The sequence below is a fragment of the Dermochelys coriacea genome, chromosome 7 (genome assembly GCF_009764565.3).
Source record: "Dermochelys coriacea isolate rDerCor1 chromosome 7, rDerCor1.pri.v4, whole genome shotgun sequence".
NCBI lineage: Eukaryota > Metazoa > Chordata > Testudines > Dermochelyidae > Dermochelys > Dermochelys coriacea.
In genome coordinates this window covers 31,269,951-31,287,055 of record NC_050074.1, presented here as the reverse complement: position 1 = coordinate 31,287,055, position 17,105 = coordinate 31,269,951, and the positions used below count along the sequence as shown (strand labels likewise).

The 17,105-nt window shown below is 49.7% G+C and overlaps 1 protein-coding gene across 4 annotated transcripts in view; it reads right to left on the bottom strand.

Moving 5' to 3' along the window:
- Nucleotides 1-15,905, bottom strand: part of MACROD1 (mono-ADP ribosylhydrolase 1) — a 185,308-nt gene extending 169,403 nt beyond the window's left edge. For 2 of the 4 annotated variants that reach the window (XM_043518814.1, XM_038409418.1), the window contains exons 1-3: nucleotides 15,451-15,884; nucleotides 9,508-9,609; nucleotides 8,530-8,649 (exon numbers count right to left, since the gene is read on the bottom strand). In XM_043518814.1, the coding sequence (XP_043374749.1) occupies nucleotides 8,530-8,649; nucleotides 9,508-9,609; nucleotides 15,451-15,721 (493 nt within the window). In that variant the 5' untranslated portion in view covers nucleotides 15,722-15,884. Of the gene's footprint in view, nucleotides 1-8,529; nucleotides 8,650-9,507; nucleotides 9,610-15,450 lie in introns of all 4 variants that reach the window. The other 2 variants (XM_038409420.1, XM_043518813.1) reach the window with 2 other exon arrangements.
- Between the last annotated feature and the right edge of the window lie 1,200 nt (nucleotides 15,906-17,105).

Below are 17,105 nucleotides of genomic sequence, written 5' to 3'. Positions count from 1 at the left end.
CGACGGACCATTTACAGAAGGTAAATAAAGGCATCAAGCGGAGGAGAAGACAGCATGGCATCTACACCCCAGCAGGAGAGAGCAGCTTTGACTGGGCTTCCCTGTCAAAGACTACATTTCAAAGGTTTAGTAGACTATAAAAGGAGGGGGAAGAGAGCCCCTAATTTATCCTTCACCTGGGGAGACAAAGAACCCAAGCAGTCCAAGCTCTATGAGGGGTCCTAACTATGAAACTGAGCAGCCATGCTGGAGGAATGACTGGAGAGAAAAACTTCTTTGAATAAAAGTCTCTAGTTTGTTCAGTTAGACTGACACCTTAGCCAAGTTTCTTACTTCTGTATGTTTGTAACCATTCCTCAGTCTTTAGTCCTTATACTTGCTATCACTTAAACAAGGGTCCTTTTGTTAATTAAACTTGTTTTACTTGTACTATAAACTAACTCAGTGCTTTGACAGAAGGGGAGGGTTTGTAAACCTCCATAAGTTAATAAGCTGCTGCAGACTGTCTTTGTAGAGGAGCAGTGGACCTGATAAGGTTTTGTGGGTGGTGCAGTAAGTGGGGGCTGAGTGCTGCAGGGAAAGACGGCTCTGTGGCACTCAGGAGGTCACTGATTGTTACCTGCTAGGCAAGCTTTGGGCTAGCCAAGCCCTAAAGAGTTTGCTGGCAAGGCAGCCAGGTTGTGTCAGGGAGCTGCCACACAGCTAAGCAAAGCTCACACTTGCTGAGCCTGATAGGAATAACACAATGGCTCACAGCTCTGGAACCCCAGCAAAGTGTCTGCAGATCCTTCCCCACTACACCCCCAGCCCTTTTTGTCCCCCCCCCCACAATCCCACATTCCCCCACACTTTTACCCTATGCACCCCGTGGGCCATGTGTGTGGGCCATGTGGTTTTTGGGAGCAGTCAGCTCCCACCACCCTCTCCCGGGCTCCAGAGCCTTCCCCCAGCCCTTCACTGCACTCCAGTTCCTTCCCCAGCTGCTCCCTCCCCACCCCGCAACTCCTTCCTCACTACTCCACCTGGCCCCACAATCTCTCCACTTCACCTCCAGGCCCCCAAATCTTCCCTGCCCCTTACCTTCTGTTCCCCATGAGCAGTGTGGTTTTTTGGGGTATCTCAGTTTTTTGCCCCTTCCCCCAATTGCCAGTGGTTCAACTCTGGCTGGAGCATCTGGAATTTCAGCTCTGAGCCTCCCCTCCCGCAGTGGATCCCTGCATGGTGTCAGACATCGAGAGATCTGTGGGTCACAACAGGCCACCACAGTTTACAGATGGGGCCTGAACCCAAACAGGCAGAGAACCCCACTGCTATCATGTAGTTATCCTCACAAGCTGCCTGTAAGGCAGGGCAGTGCTCTCATCCCCAGGGAACACTGGGCACAGACAGAAATGCCGACTTGCCCAAAGTCACACAGGTCTGTGAAAGAGCAGGGACTGGACTCAGATCTCCCAAGGTTGTCAAAGGTTATTAATTCCCAAGATGCAAAGCAGTGCAGTCCAGACAGACACACTTGGTCGGATAGCTCAGGATTCCTGGGTTCTGATGTGGGTAAGTCCCTTCCTCATCAGTGGCTCAGTTTTCCTCCCCCTTTATCTATTTAGCCGGTGAGCTCTTTCAGGCAAGGACCGTCTCTCACTCTGTGTCTGTGCAGTGCCTGGCACATGGGGGGCCCCCCCAATCTCAAATTGAACCCAGGTGCCTTGATTCCTGGCCCAGAGCTTTAGTTACAAGGCCAGCCTGTCTGTCAAGAGCCTAAGCAGTTAGTGGGGTCTACAGGAATCAAGCCAAATCTCTATGTGCTCTATATACTCATTTAGGAGCCTAATGTTAGCAACCCACGTCTGAATATTATGTCCCCAGGTTCTGTATGATGAATGGCCATAATCATGTCTCACTTCATTATTATCTTAACTACAGAGGGCAACTAGCGATCAGAACACAGGACTCCTCACGGCTTTACCATTGATTTGCTGTATGGTCTTGGGTGAGTCACTTTCCCTGTCTGTGCACCATGTTTTCCATTTGTAAATGGAAATGGGATACTTTGTTAATATCCATACTGTTCTTTGAAATCAAACTTTGCAGTCCTCTTACCTCTTCATAGGGTCCTCAGGCCAGATCCCTGGCCTGTATAAATGGGCCACCGTTCATTGGAATGAGCGGGGCCAGGTCCCCAGCTGCTGTAAATTGGCCATCACTTTCTTGTCACCAACGGAGCTGTGTCAGTGTACACCAGCCAAGGACATCCCCTGCCCTGTCCTATTCCATAGAATGACTAGAACCCCTTCAATTTTCAACCAAGGAGCCATGCCCGCCCAGCTTGGTGCTGCAAGCCTCCAGGGGAGCAATGCCCTGGCAGGAACGCTCCATTCCATGTGGGAAAAGCCTGGACCAGTCCCCTCTCCCCAGGAGCAGTGACATACAAAGGAGTGTGTCGTGCCCCCAGGCCCGGAAATGAACCCCCTATCCACACACACCCTATTAGTACAGATGAGCTACTAGCTTAAATGCATTTCCCTTGCTACTGTGCAATGCTGATCAGGCAATTACTCATGGCTAATGATGATTATCAGGTCACACAGAATTTAATGGACAGGTATTATATTCCTGCTTGTGACTTTACATATGAATTAACCACATATGGGTTTCACTAGGCACAGAAGCAGGATTTATGAAGCATTGACAAAGCCTCTTGTTAGTTAAGACTTTTATTCTTCTAATAAACAGGTTGATTTATTGGGGCAGAAATTAATAAGCAGCACATTGGAAAGCTGAGACATTGGCGCCCTCTGCTGCCCAGTGGGGGTGGGGACATTTCAATGAAGAGTCAGCTGTGTCAATCTTAGACATGTTATTACTTGTTATGTCTATCAGGGTAGGGTCAAGTGAGATCAGGGGTCCAACTGTGCTGCACAGATACAGACAGGTCTAAATACAAAGTCACACCAATATAACCAGAGATGCGACTGTACACCAAGTTAGCGACTCCAATGCAACGTTGCATGTGGATGCCCTTACATCAATTTAAACCTGGCTTATATCGATTTAACCTCACATCAGTCAATTTACAGGCAAAAAATAAACCGATTAAGCTGTTTTAATAAACCGTTTAAGTCTGTCTCTCACTGTGTGTCATGCGGCTCTGCACAAACCAGGGCCCTAACTTTGGTCAGGGTCGCTGCAGCACCCAGCATGACGGGGTTTCAATTATTTCCTGCTGACCAAATTATCATTTTGCCTTCAGCGTTTTCTCCAAATCTGCTGTCGCAGTCTCCACCACTTCATTACCACCTCTGTGTTCCCATTTCCAGCCAAGAGTCCGAGGCTGCATTTAAGAAATGGCTCTGCTAGTCCCTGAAGCACTCAGCCACAGCAATTTCTCATTCCTTGCCATCCTAGAGAGTGCTCCTGCTCCCCAAACACCTGCTCATTCACCCTCAGTCACTCTGAGCATGGCTTAGCCACTGCCCTTCCCGTGCCTGCAGACTGGCCCCTTCTCACATCCATTCCTAACCCTCCTGCCATAGGCATATTCCTGGCTTGTCACGCTCATTGCATCACCACCTCTTGGTGTGCCCCCCACAGCACCCCAGGTTCTGCTATAAATACAAACCCCCTCCACTAATGCCAAAGTGAGTGGGAAGGAAATTTTCCTGTCAAAACGTAATTTCAACCAGAAATGTCTGTGTCAAAAAAACCACACACCTTTTTTTAAAAGGGACAAAAATTCATTTGCGACCTCCTAGTTGAATTGTGTGTCCGTACAGCACCCGGCACAACAGGGGCCTCATGATTTCAGGCAGGGCCTGTAGCTACCCAGTACAAAATAGTCCTCCAATGACTTTGAACCTTCAGGGCTTGCTAGAGCAACTGGAAATGGGGACACTTCTATTCCCCATCACATAACACAAGAGCCAGAGGATCACCACTGCAATGGGGGGTGGCCAATTCTAAACTGATCAAAGGAAATACTTTGTTCACTTGATGCATTATTAGCCAGCAGAACTCTCTTCCACTGGATGCTGTTGAAATCAAAAACGTAGCAAAATCCAAAGAGGGGCTGGGCATTTATATGACTAATGAGAATGTCCAGAGCTAGAACAGTGGATTCATAGATTGCAAGACCAGAAAGGCCAACTGCAGTTGTCTAGTCTGACCTCCAGTATAACACAGGCCCCATAGGACAGCCCTGAACTAATTCCTGGTTGAACCAGAGCAGATCTTTTAGTAAAACAGCCAATCTTGATTTAAAACACAGCCAGTAATGGAGAATCCACCACTCCCCATGGGAAGTTGTTCGAGCAGTTAATCGCCCTCACTGATACACATCTGTGCCTTATTTTCTAGTCAAAATTTATCTCGCTTCATCTTCCAGCCATTGGATCTTATTGGACCTTTGTCTCCTAGACTGAGGAGACCTTCACCATCAAACTTCTCTTCCCCATATAGGTTCCTATAGATTGTAACCAAGTCACACCTTAACCTTCAGTAAGCTAAACAGACAGAGCTCCTGGAGTATCGCACTATAAGGCACTGTTTCCAATCCTTTAATCATTCTCGGGGCTCTTCTCTGAATCCGCTCCAATTTAGTAACATCACTTGGAATTGTGGACCCCAGAATCTGACAGTTTTTCAGCACTTGTCACATAAGTGCCAAAGGCAGAATAACAGAACCTCCCTCACAAAGATTTTGGTTTCAGAGTAGCAGCCGTGTTAGTCTGTATTCGCAAAAAGAAAAGGAGTACTTGTGGCACCTTAGAGACTAACAAATTTATTAGAGCATAAGCTCTACAGCTCACTTCATCGGATGCATTTGGTGGAAAAAACAGAGGAGAGATTTATACACACACACACACACACACACACACACACAGAGAACATGAAACAATGGGTTTATCATACACACTGTAAGGAGAGTGATCACTTAAGATGAGCCATCACCAACAGCAGGGGGGGGAAAGGAGGAAAACCTTTCATGGTGACAAGCAGGTAGGCTAATTCCAGCAGTTAACAAGAATATCAGAGGAACAGTGGGGGGTGGGGTGGGAGGGAGAAATACCATGGGGAAATAGTTTTACTTTGTGTAATGACTCATCCATTCCCAGTCTCTATTCAAGCCTAAGTTAATTGTATCCAGTTTGCAAATTAATTCCAATTCAGCAGTCTCTCGTTGGAGTCTGTTTTTGAAGCTTTTTTGTTGAAGGATAGCCACTCTTAGGTCTGTGATCGAGTGACCAGAGAGATTGAAGTGTTCGCCAACTGGTTTTTGAATGTTATAATTCTTGATGTCTGATTTGTGTCCATTCATTCTTTTACGTAGAGACTGTCCAGTTTGGCCAATGTACATGGCAGAGGGGCATTGCTGGCACATGATGGCATATATCACATTGGTAGATGCGCAGGTGAACGAGCCTCTGATAGTGTGGCTGATGTGATTAGGCCCTATGATGGTATCCCCTGAATAGATATGTGGACAGAGTTGGCAACGGGCTTTGTTGCAAGGATAGGTTCCTGGGTTAGTGGTTCTGTTGTGTGGCGTGTGGTTGCTGGTGAGTATTTGCTTCAGATTGGGGGGCTGTCTGTAAGCAAGGACTGGTCTGTCTCCCAAGATCTGAGAGAGCGATGGCTCGTCCTTCAGGATAGGTTGTAGATCCTTGATGATGCTTTGGAGAGGTTTTAGTTGGGGGCTGAAGGTGATTGCTAGTGGCGTTCTGTTGTTTTCTTTGTTGGGCCTGTCCTGTAGTTGGTGACTTCTGGGTACTCTTCTGGCTCTGTCAATCTGTTTCTTCACTTCAGCAGGTGGGTATTGTAGTTGTAGGAATGCATGATAGAGATCTTGTAGGTGTTTTTCTCTGTCTGAGGGGTTGGAGCAAATGCGGTTATATCGTAGCGCTTGGCTGTAGACAATGGATCGAGTGGTATGATCTGGATGAAAGCTAGAGGCATGAAGGTAGGAATAGCGGTCAGTAGGTTTCCGATATAGGGTGGTGTTTATGTGACCATCGCTTATTAGCACCGTGGTGTCCAGGAAGTGGATCTCTTGTGTGGACTGGTCCAGGCTGAGGTTGATGGTGGGATGGAAATTGTTGAAATCATGGTGGAATTCCTCAAGAGCTTCTTTTCCATGGGTCCAGATGATGAAGATGTCATCAATGTAGCGCAAGTAGAGTAGGGGCATTAGGGGACGAGAGCTGAGGAAGCGTTGTTCTAAGTCAGCCATAAAAATGGGAGCTAAACCCTCAGGATTCAGGGCTTAAGCTGATCTCTAGTAGGGGGTTAGGATCAGGCATTCATGGAAAAGAAGGTTACCCCACATCTGCCCACCATGGGGCTCTCACGACTTCCTCTGAAGAATCTTGTACTGGCCACTGTCAGAGGTGGGATACAGGGATGGATGGACCAGTCTGGTAATTCCCATGGTGGAGACAGTTCTCAGAAAGCAGCCAGCTCTAAGCAGAGCCCTTTCCCCACAAGCACCCGCCATGATGAACACACACAGGGAACATATGGCTAGAGTTTAATCTCCCTGCAGCTTGAGAGCCGTGTGCCGACTGGGTTGACAGGCTCCTTAGCTGGATGTCAGAGATAAATTGCACTGGAGTCATCTCTCACAGGGGACTCTGGAATGAATTGCTTACAGAATGGAGAGTCTGTGTTGAGGAAGGGGGGATCCCAGGGAAGGCTCCATCATTCAGTTCTGGCACACACCAGATTGGGGACTACAGGGGAAGAAGGTGAATCAGAATCTGACACTGTCTCATCTTTCAGTGATGTCATTTGGATATAGCATCACACACACACGCACTCCCCAGCTGCACTCCCATTGTTTGCACAGAGTTCCTGGTCACAGAACGCTTCGCAGAAAAGGAATGGGATAAAGTGCCTTTCCCCTCTAGGGGCCACCAGTTCCAATCTGGCGCCCGATCAGAGGGCGGGCAAGTGGCTGGCTCAGGGGATAGGAAATAGGACATGAGGCCTTTCCCCTCAAGGGGGGCATTTGCTCCAATCCAGCCCCAGGGCAAGGGAGTGGAAAGGAACAGAACACAGGGCCTATCATCTCTCAGGCATCAGCTCCATGATCACACTTGCCAACTCTCACAATTCTATCAAAAGACTCCTGCTACTTGACTTTTCTCTTAAAACCCCAACTCCTGGAGTCATGGGATGATGCACGAGTCTCGGCTTCCAATTTAAACAAAGAAAGATTCAAGCCAAAAAGCTGGAAAAATGTGACCTCAAGTGTAACCTCTGCAGCAATGCCTGCCAAGACCCTGAGCCAAGCGCACCGAGAAGGGGCGGCTGCCCCTAGGATAACACATGCAGCAACACCTGCCTGAGTCTGCAGAGAGCCTGAGCCAATCACCCAGAGGGGGGAAGCTGCCCTGAGTAACTGACAACTATGCTCACCTGAGTCTGGCCGACAGCCTGGGCTGCAGGGAGTGATGTCTCACTGGTTTATTTAACCCTGAAGACGCTGGACAGGAGAGCCTGCCCCAAACCCGGCTCAGCTTTTGTACAACAGAGGGGTATTCAGTTGTATCAGAACAGTCATGGAATCCGGATAGCACCCAACCCACCCACCCCTCAAGTTTGGTTCAGCCCATTTCCCAATGGGTGGCAGGGTTGGGTTCTAGAGCTGCCCAAAGCTCAGGGAGGGTTAGTTGCACCAAGTCCCATTTCCAGCAACATTATGACCCCCACCCCAAGCCAAGTTCACAGAGGGACAGCAGCAAAAATGGGGCCAGTGCCACATGAAACCCACCTCCCCCAATTCAGTCAGACACACCCCAGCTTCACTAATGGGGAAGGGGAGTTTTGCTTTGAACAAAGGTTTAAAAACACCTCGGATAAATCCACACACACCTTCCCCCAGAGAGACAGTAATGAGCCCCAACCACCTCACAGAGACCACTCACTAAGTAGCTAGGAGACACACAGCCCATGGACACACATTTATAGCAGCTACTGATGGAAATAGATCAAGCCACCCTGCACAGCCAACCAAAATCCTATACACGCACCATGATCTATGAGCAGGCAAATAACCAACCCTATAGAACATCTGGAAAAGGGCTAGACCCTAAACACACAGCATTTCTTTAGGGGGATGATCGACAGACCCTATAGCACATCTAGGATGGGGTTAAGTCCTACACAACCAATGGGTTCCGAGGGGCAATAGAACTGTGCAGAAGTGGCACAGGCTGCATGATCTCTCAGCAGACAGGAGTCCCACGCTCCAGAACAGACAGGCCAGAGCCAAATGGGACCCAGCCAGCAGATCTTGGGGGCAGCCTGGATCAGAGCACAGCCTGACAGGCAGCTGGTGCTCCTGCCAGTCCCAGACATGGATGGGTGCACATTTTCTCCCACCCAACCCTCTTTCGCCATATGTTCACCCTGGGGTTCAAGCCCCCCTGTGACCTGAAGCATCCACCCCAACCAGCAACATGCAGAGAGGGGGAGCCACTGGTGCTACATGAGTAGGGGGTCCGGTCAGCAGAGGGGGATCTGTAACCCACTCACCAGCATTGACGATTGCATCCACCTCCAGTTTGGTGATGTCCCGGCGGACAAGCGAGATCTTCTCATTCAGGTGATTGTCCTTGGGGAACTTGGTCTCCTCGGGCTGCTTCAGTCGGGCACCTAGAGACAAGGGTCCAAGGTCAGCGGTCTCCACCCCTACAGGAAACGAGTCCAGCCATACCCTGCTTCACCCATCATGCCACCAGAACCAGGATTCTGGGACAGAAAGGGCAGGGCTGTGCCATGCCCCACAGCATGATTGGCCTGGGATCGATCAGAAGTGAGAGGGAGAGCAGATCCCAGAATAAGGGAGCCCCCCACCCCACAATTCACACTGGGTTTTAATATGCACAGGGCTATGCTATGGGAGACCAATGAAGTGCCCCTCAATCCCAACCCACAGTCCCCTGTTATCCCAACCCTGGGTTTCAAACAACAAAAATGATTAGGGGTCTAGAGCACATGACTTATGAGGAGAGGCTGAGGGAGCTGGGATTGTTTAGTCTGCAGAAGAGAAGAATGAGGGGGGATTTGATAGCTGCTTTCAACTACCTGAAAGGGAGTTTCAAAGAGGATGGCTCTAGACTGTTCTCAATGGTAGCAGATGACAGAACGAGGAGTAATGGTCTCAAGTTGCAATGGGGGAGGTTTAGATTGGATATTAGGAAAAACTTTTTCACTAAGAGGGTGGTGAAACACTGGAATGCGTTACCTAGGGAGGTGGTAGAATCTCCTTCCTTAGAGGTTTTTAAGGTCAGGCTTGACAAAGCCCTGGCTAGGATGATTTAACTGGGACTTGGTCCTGCTTTGAGCAGGGGGTTGGACTAGATGACCTTCTGGGGTCCCTTCCAACCCTGATATTCTATGATTCTATGATTCTATGATTCCCCCCCACAGCTCTGTCAGTGCCCCTCCACCCCAACTCACAGTGAAAATCTACTATGCACTAATAAAGGATTTTAAAACCCCCAGCCTCACTTTTAGCCATTTTTTTCCAGGTGTCGATGTCCTTCAGTGTGACAAAGTCCTTGGTGTAGTAATGCTCCCGTCTTTGCTTCTGATTCAGACCTTTCAGGTACGCTGCAGGAGAGGGACAAGGCCCAATGAAATGTTACTAGGGTAACAAGAATCAGATGTCCCATAATCACCCCCAGCACTTCTGTAGCGCTTCTCATACATGCCCAACCAAAGGGAGCAAAACCATGAGTCAGACCCCCTCTCCCCCACCAGGAGATTTTGTTTTAAATAGTGTATTGTGGTGTTTGAACTCCCACAGCCTATGCCCAGTGTGTGTGTGTGTGCGTGTGCGTGTGCGCGCACGCGCGCAGGGGCAGGCAGGGACAATTAGTGCTGCCCACTCTCCTGCTTTATTGGGTGAGGTGACTTTGGCTCCTGCTACAGGAGCTCTTCCCCCTCTCCCACCACCCATCTGCACAATCCCTGGCCACTGATCAGTTCTGGCCCCCCCACCTCCAAGTCAAAACTGTCCCCCCATCACTTCTGCCCCCTCAGCTTCATCCCTCACCCAGTCCCCCTTCATGCCACCTTATACTCCACTCCCCCCTCACCCCCCAATCCCGCTCCCTCCATTTGTTCTGTCTCCAGCCCAGCCCCACTTCTGCATCTCCTGGGCTCTTCACCCCACTCTCCCTGGCCTAGCTGGAGTGGGGTCCCCCTCCCCCTTCAGGCTGGGGAAGCAGTGCCAGGGGCTCATCCCCCTCACACACCCATCCCCCTTGCTCCCAAGAGAAGCCATTGGCCACCCCCAGCTCACGGCTCCCCCTCCCCTGCAATGAGCATGGCTTCCAGGTTGCCGAGAGCGCTTCCAACAGCCACTCTGATTGGCTGCTCACCCCAGGAGGCGGGCCCGTGGGGCAGGCAGCCAGTCAGAGGGGGTTTCCCCAGACAATGCAGTCTGCCCTGCCCTTAGCCCTGCTGAAACCCTGTCGCTGCGACAACACTGCGAGAGCTCTGCAGGGGAGGGGCCTTGCTTGAGGTGGCCCCACAGAGCAGGGTGGACCCAGGTGCTGGTGTGATGCACTCTGAGCCTGGAGCACTCCGAGTGACACAGCCCTGCCTGCCTGGCTGGGGGAGCATCACACCACACCGCACCCTGCCAACATCCACCTGCAGAACCTGAGGCTGGGATCCTTTGCAAACGGGGGTGCGCTGCACCAGGGAGGGGAAAATCAGCCCCTGCAATAGGTGCCCTTGAGCCGGTCTAGGGTTGCCACCTTTGAAATCCCCAAAAACCAGCACGCCACCCCACACGCACAAGGCAAGTCCGCAGCAACCACAACGCAACTCCACAACCACCACCCCCTGCAATAGCCACTTATAGTATATATAGAGAGAACACAGATAGATCAGATCGGTAACATTTTCTTACTTAAATTGCGGAAGTAGGAATACTGCAGCATCTTTAGCTCGACACAGAAACTGCTAACATTAGATATCCCTGTATATTGTGATAATAATGCAAATCTTTAGACCCATGTAAAAAAAACCCAGGAGATTACATTATTTTTCTGTCAAATCCATAAAAAAAACCTGGCCAGGTTGGTCAAATATCAGCCAGATGGTAACCCTAGGTGGGTCCCCACCTCACCTCCACTGAGCTCAGACCTAACTCTACCGCAAAGGTGCGGGCTCCAGCAGGAAGCCCAGGGGGCAGGCGGGGGAGGGAATCTCCGGCCTGTGCTATGGAGGAGGGCGGGCTGCCCAGCTAACAGTCTCTTCCAGCCCCAGGATCCATAACAGACAGCCCTCAACTCATACAAAGACATCTCTAGGCTGACAACACTTTGGCTGCAGCTTGTATGTTTTCTAAGCAATAATAAGTAAAGGTAGTTTTTGAGGTTATGGTCACAACCATTCAGCGGAGCTGGGAAATGAACCCAGGAGTCCTACCAGCTGGCTCCCCTTGCTCCAACCATTAGACCCTACTTCCCTCCCAGTGGTGGGGGTAGAACCCAGCAGTCCTAATTCGCACTCGCCCTGTTCTAACCCAATAGACATCCACTGCCTTTCAGAGCTCAAATCCCATTTTATCAAAGGAATTTAAACCGGGTTCTCCTGCACCACCTCGTGGGTGAACGCCAATGCAGCAGCCACCTTTGGAAAAGTACTGCACCTGCTCTCCAAAAGAGGCTGTGGCACTCATGTATATCAGGGCATTAGAATAGTCTCTGTATTATTCATCATTTCCTGTATAACACAGGACAGAGAATTTCACCCAGTTCCCCCTGTATTGAGCCCAATGCCTTGTGTTTGACTAAAGCATCTGGCCCGCTGGATTTTGAGACATCAAGAGATGGAGAATCCGCCACTCCCCTTGGGAATTGTTCCTAAGGTTAATCACCCGCACTGTTAATTGAAACGTGTCTCGCTTCAGCTTCCAGCCACAGGTTCCTGTTCAACCTTTCTCTGACAGGCTAAAGAGCCCTCCAGTATCCAGTACTTTCCCCCTGCGAAGGCCTATAATCAGGTCACCTCTCCATCTTCTTTTTGAGCAGCTGACCAGACTGAACCCCCAGGTCTCTCACTCTGCAGCATCTTCTCCCACCCTCAAATCATTTTTGTGGATCTTTTCTGCACCCTCACCAAATTTTCAACATTGGTTTTGAAATGTGTCCCCCACAACTGGATGAACCAGTCCAGCCTGGGTCTCACTAGGACTGTATTCAGAGGTAAACTCAGCTCTCTGCTCCAACTCACTGCTTTCCTCTTCATACATGTCAGGATCGCACCGGCCCTTTTTATCCCAGCATGACACTGGGAGCTGAGTTGTTTGTCCACTATGTCCCCCAAATCCTTTTCAGAGTCACCACTTTCCAGGATATAGTCCCCCGCTTCTGTAGGGACGGCCCACAACCCTTGTTCCCAGATACATGGTCTGACATTTGGCTGCACTAAAACACACTTTGTTGGAATGGGCCCATATTACCAACCAATGTGAATTGCTTTGCAGGACCGTCCTCACCATCCCACTCCAAAAATCTTTGAGTCATCCATCAATTTTAGCAGCAGTGACTTTATATTTACTTCCAGGGCACTGGTAGAAATGTGGACTAGCATCAGGCCTAGTACTGATCCCTACAGAACTTCACTAGGGCATGCCCTGTAAGGCAGATGCCATCGCACACACCTCCTTGTGGCCAGGTACAGCACTACAGACGCACCCTGCCTTAATTTCCCCAACTGGTCATTAGGAGGCTTGGCAAGGCTTTTGAAGGTCTCATTTAACAACAGAAACTTCTACAGCAACGCAAGACCATCACCCAGGCTTCTTAGCAGGGAGGCAGATTCCATCTATGTTTATCATCCTGGGCCCTTTAGCCAAGAGGCACTCAGCCACCATTCCTTCCCTGGAGCCAGAGCCCTCCATCCGACTGCTGCTCTTCTCCAGGCAGCATAGATCCTAGTAGACTGGGCCTCCTGCATCTATCTAGGCTCCTCCTTAAGTTCCTTTCCCTGGGAGTTGCCCTCCTCTGTACCACTGGAACTCCTGTCCTTGGGAGCCTTCTCTTCCTAACAGCACCCTCCTCCAACTGAGCTCTGCGGCCTTTAATCTGGTCCAGATGCCCATTAGCCAATTCACTGCCAAGCAGCCACCTAGGCAGTTTGGCACAATGGGCTCATTCCCCTTAAAGAAGCCCATCACAGGAGAGAGGGTCCTGCCCCAGGCTCCCCTTAAAGGGCGATCCAGTCTGAGACACATCTCCATTCAATGGGGATTCACCAGTAACAACTACTTTTTGAGATCTGTCAGTTAACCAGTTCTTAATCCAGGTAACATGTGCTCTACTGATATTATATAGTGCTTATTGTTGTGCAGCATGAAGTCAAATGCCTTACATAAGTCTAAGTTTATTGCATCTACGCAGTTACCTTTATCAACCAACCTTGCAATCTCCTCAGAGAGAGAAATCAGGTTTGTTTGACAAGACCTATTTCCTATCAAACTGATATTAATTATAGGCCAATCCTTTCGTTCTTTATCAACTGACTCCCATATCAGTTTTTCCATTATTTTGCCTGGGACTGATGCCAGGCTAACCAGCCTACGGTTACCCGAGTCATCCCACTCACCCTTTCTGAGGGCTGGTATAACATTAGCACTCTTCCAGTCTTCTGAAATATCCCCAGTATTCCAAGATTTATTAAAAATTACCATCAAGCAAGCCAGAGATCTCCTCAAACAGCTCTTTTAGGACTCTCAGGTGCAAGTTATCTGGGCTGGCTGATTTAAAAATATTTATCCCTCATAGACGTGTTTTAACTTCCTCCTTAGTTAATAATGGACTGAAAAGTACTTCTCACATGAGGATGGTTACAAGTACTTCATCCTACATCTTTCCAAATACAGAACAGAAATATTTATTGAGCACTTCTGTCTTTTCTGCATCATTAATAGTAGTTTTACCATCTCCAGCTCGTAACTGGCCTGTACCATTGCTAGGATTTCTTAAGATATTTAAGCTGCTTATTTTCCTTGGCCTGCCAGAAATGCTTTTTTCCCTGATGCCTTCAGTTCCCCTTATTGGTTTTTTACATTTCCTACCCTCTAATTTAGATCAATTGCTATTACCCCCTTTTTCCATTTGTTTTATATTACTTTCTTTTTAATTTCTAACTGCTGCCTTCACTTTGCCACTGAGCCAGGCTGGGCTTTTAGCCAAAATTGTCATCTCTCTTGATTGTGCAATTGTGGCTTTTTGGCTATCTAATAAGCTCTTCCTAAAGAGCTCCCAATTTTTCTGTCTTAGACCATTAGGTTTGACCTAGGACAGCTGTGCCAAGGGCCTAAGAAATCCTGTGCCACCGGCCTTGAAGAAGATAATCCCCTAAATAGGGACTGAAAAGACTCTTGATCCTAGTGCATTGGGGCTTGGATGAGGCTATATGGATGCTGAATCTCAGTATAAACTGAAAGGGGCCATGGAAGAGGGCTGTGGTGTTGGGTTTTTTGGTAATAAGCCAGCCCCAGACAGGGTGCAATGATGAAATGCAGAGGCACCAGTCAATATGAGCCCATGCTATACCATCTTTCACTGGGGCAGATACTGTCTCTTACTCTGGGTTCGTATGGTGCCTGGCACAACTGGGTCCTGTTTTTGACTGGTGCCAGGCACTACTATGATGAAGAGGATTAATAACCCAGGGGGACTGTTTCAGCAGCACAACATGGATGCTTTTGCACTTTCTGCCACTGACTGCTAGAAAGCGGACCGGTCAATACCTTCTCCATGCCCAGGGCAGCTCTCATGGTGGGGTCAGAGCTGGCATGTGGCACTGCAGTGCCACTAGCAGTCAGTGCAGTTGTCTAGTCCCATGGTTTGGTTCTGGCAGGCCAGCCCCATAGGGAACATCTGCACAGCTCCAATGCAGTAGCACTGCTCTCCCTGCAGCACCTGGGATGGGAAGTGCTGCTTCCTTCCAAGCAATTTGGGAATGGTGCAGATGCCAGGTGAGTTCAGGGATATGGCGCAAGAGACGCTGGGAGTACTGACACACACATGCACTCCCACAATTCCAGAAGGGGATCCCACAAATCACCACAATGCATTGAGGCAGCACAAGGCATTATGGGATTCCTACCTATGCTGCATGGAAGAATGCAGAGATGAGTGATGTTGGAAGAGCTCTATCAGTTTTTAACTAACCCAATGCACTGTGGCAACAGGCCTCCAGCTGTTCCATACCTGGGGGTGGACTTCCGTGTTGCTATACAGATTCCCTGCACAGCTGCATGGTGCCCAGGGAAGGGACAAATGCCCTTAGGGGTGGAAATTAGGCAGGGTAAGTGGCCCTAGGTGGAGGCACGTTGCAAAGGGCTGTATGATGCCCAGCTAAAGGGAGGCATGGGCAGAAGGAAGGGGTAACTGGGCATAGCGCACACACACACCCCGTCACACTTACTTTTTGCCTCTTTCCAGTCAGTGGACGTGGTCAGATCCACCTTAGCCGCCATGCCTAGTGGGGGAGCAGCTGCCCGGTTCCGGAAGGCTCTTGACACCAACTGGACCGTGCCACAGGGAAGGCTGCTAGTGCTTGGTTCCCTGCAGCTCCACGTGCCCCTCCTGACACTACCCAACACCCAGGGGTTCCAGCTTTTGCCCCAGCCCCCTAGAAGCTGCCCTAAAGCTCCAGATAGTCTCCTGCCTGGCAGGGTCATGAGAACCCCTGGCATGGTAGAACAGAAGGGAACGCAACACTGGGGCTCCCAGCCCAGCCTCCCTGGTTGGTCCCTGAGCAGTCGAGAGAAATTCTTCTCCCTTATTTACTGCACCTGGTATTTGGCTCGCGAAGTGGGGCGGGAGAAACGACAAAATTGCTGCTGCGCTGACACTGAAACTCACCAAGGGCTTTGCACTTCCAAGAACCGCCCAACTGTGTGCAAGGAATCCTGGGAAATGTAGTCCTGCCCCCGTCCAAGCTCTTGCAGTTTTCCTCTTCCTTGCCAATAAAGGGTCCTGATACAGCAAACTCAGGGAGATGAGCAGAGTCTGTCAGTGTCTTGAGATGGCATCTCAGGCGCAATGGGATCCAGAGCCTGAGTTCAGCAATGGGGCCTACGATGGCCGTGTTCTTCCCTGCTGTTATCTGGTTTTACTATTACTGTGCCCCCGCCCCACCTTGCATTATTGTAGCACAGCCATCCCCACCCCTGCTGTGCTGGGTGCTGTACAGACCCCAACTGCGACTTGGGCCCTGTCATGCTAGGTGCCACCAATGCACAATGACAGGCAATCCCTTCCCTGAACAGCTGACAGTCCAATTAGACAAAAGGTGAGAGGGGAAATAGAGGCACACAGAGAAAGGTCTGCAGCAGACCTTGGACTAGAATCCAGGAGTCCTGAGCTGCAGCCCTACCCACTGGACCACTCTGCCCCTCAATAATTACATTCATTGTACTATTGTATTCTGGACTCGTGGCTTCTGTTCCCAGCTCTGGGAGGGGAGTGTGGTCTAGTAAGTTAGAGCAGGGCAGAGCTGGGAGTCAGGCCTCCTGGTTTATAGTCCTGGCTCCCGGGGAGAAATGGTATCTAGTGCTTAGAGGAGGGCTGGGCTGGGCTGGGAATCAGGCCTCCTGGATTCTATTCCTAGCTCTGGAAAGGGAGTGAGCTCTAGTGAATTAGAACAACGGGGGCAGCCTGGGAGCCAGGACTCCTGGGTTTTATCCCTAGCTCTGCCATTGACTAGCTGTTTAACTTCTGGCAAGCCTCTTCCCTCCTGTATGCCTCAGCTCCTTATACATAAAATGGGGATAACATTAAATATATCCCCCAAGATCACATGGGGGATTAATTCACCCATGTCGGTAAAGCGCTAAACATAAACATAGAACAGAATTCATCCACATTTGCCCCTCAGACTCTTGGGACCAGGCTTAACTTTGAAACCTGGGAGACTGAAAACTTTGGAGCCAATTTTGCAAACTACAGTTCCCAGAATCCCAGGCAAAACAAGCTGTAATTTAACTTCAGTGACCCTTGCTCTCAACCTGCCTCTAAGCTGTTTGTGGGCAGGAACCAGGAAACAACTAGCTACTTTAAAAAGCAATCATTTTCAAA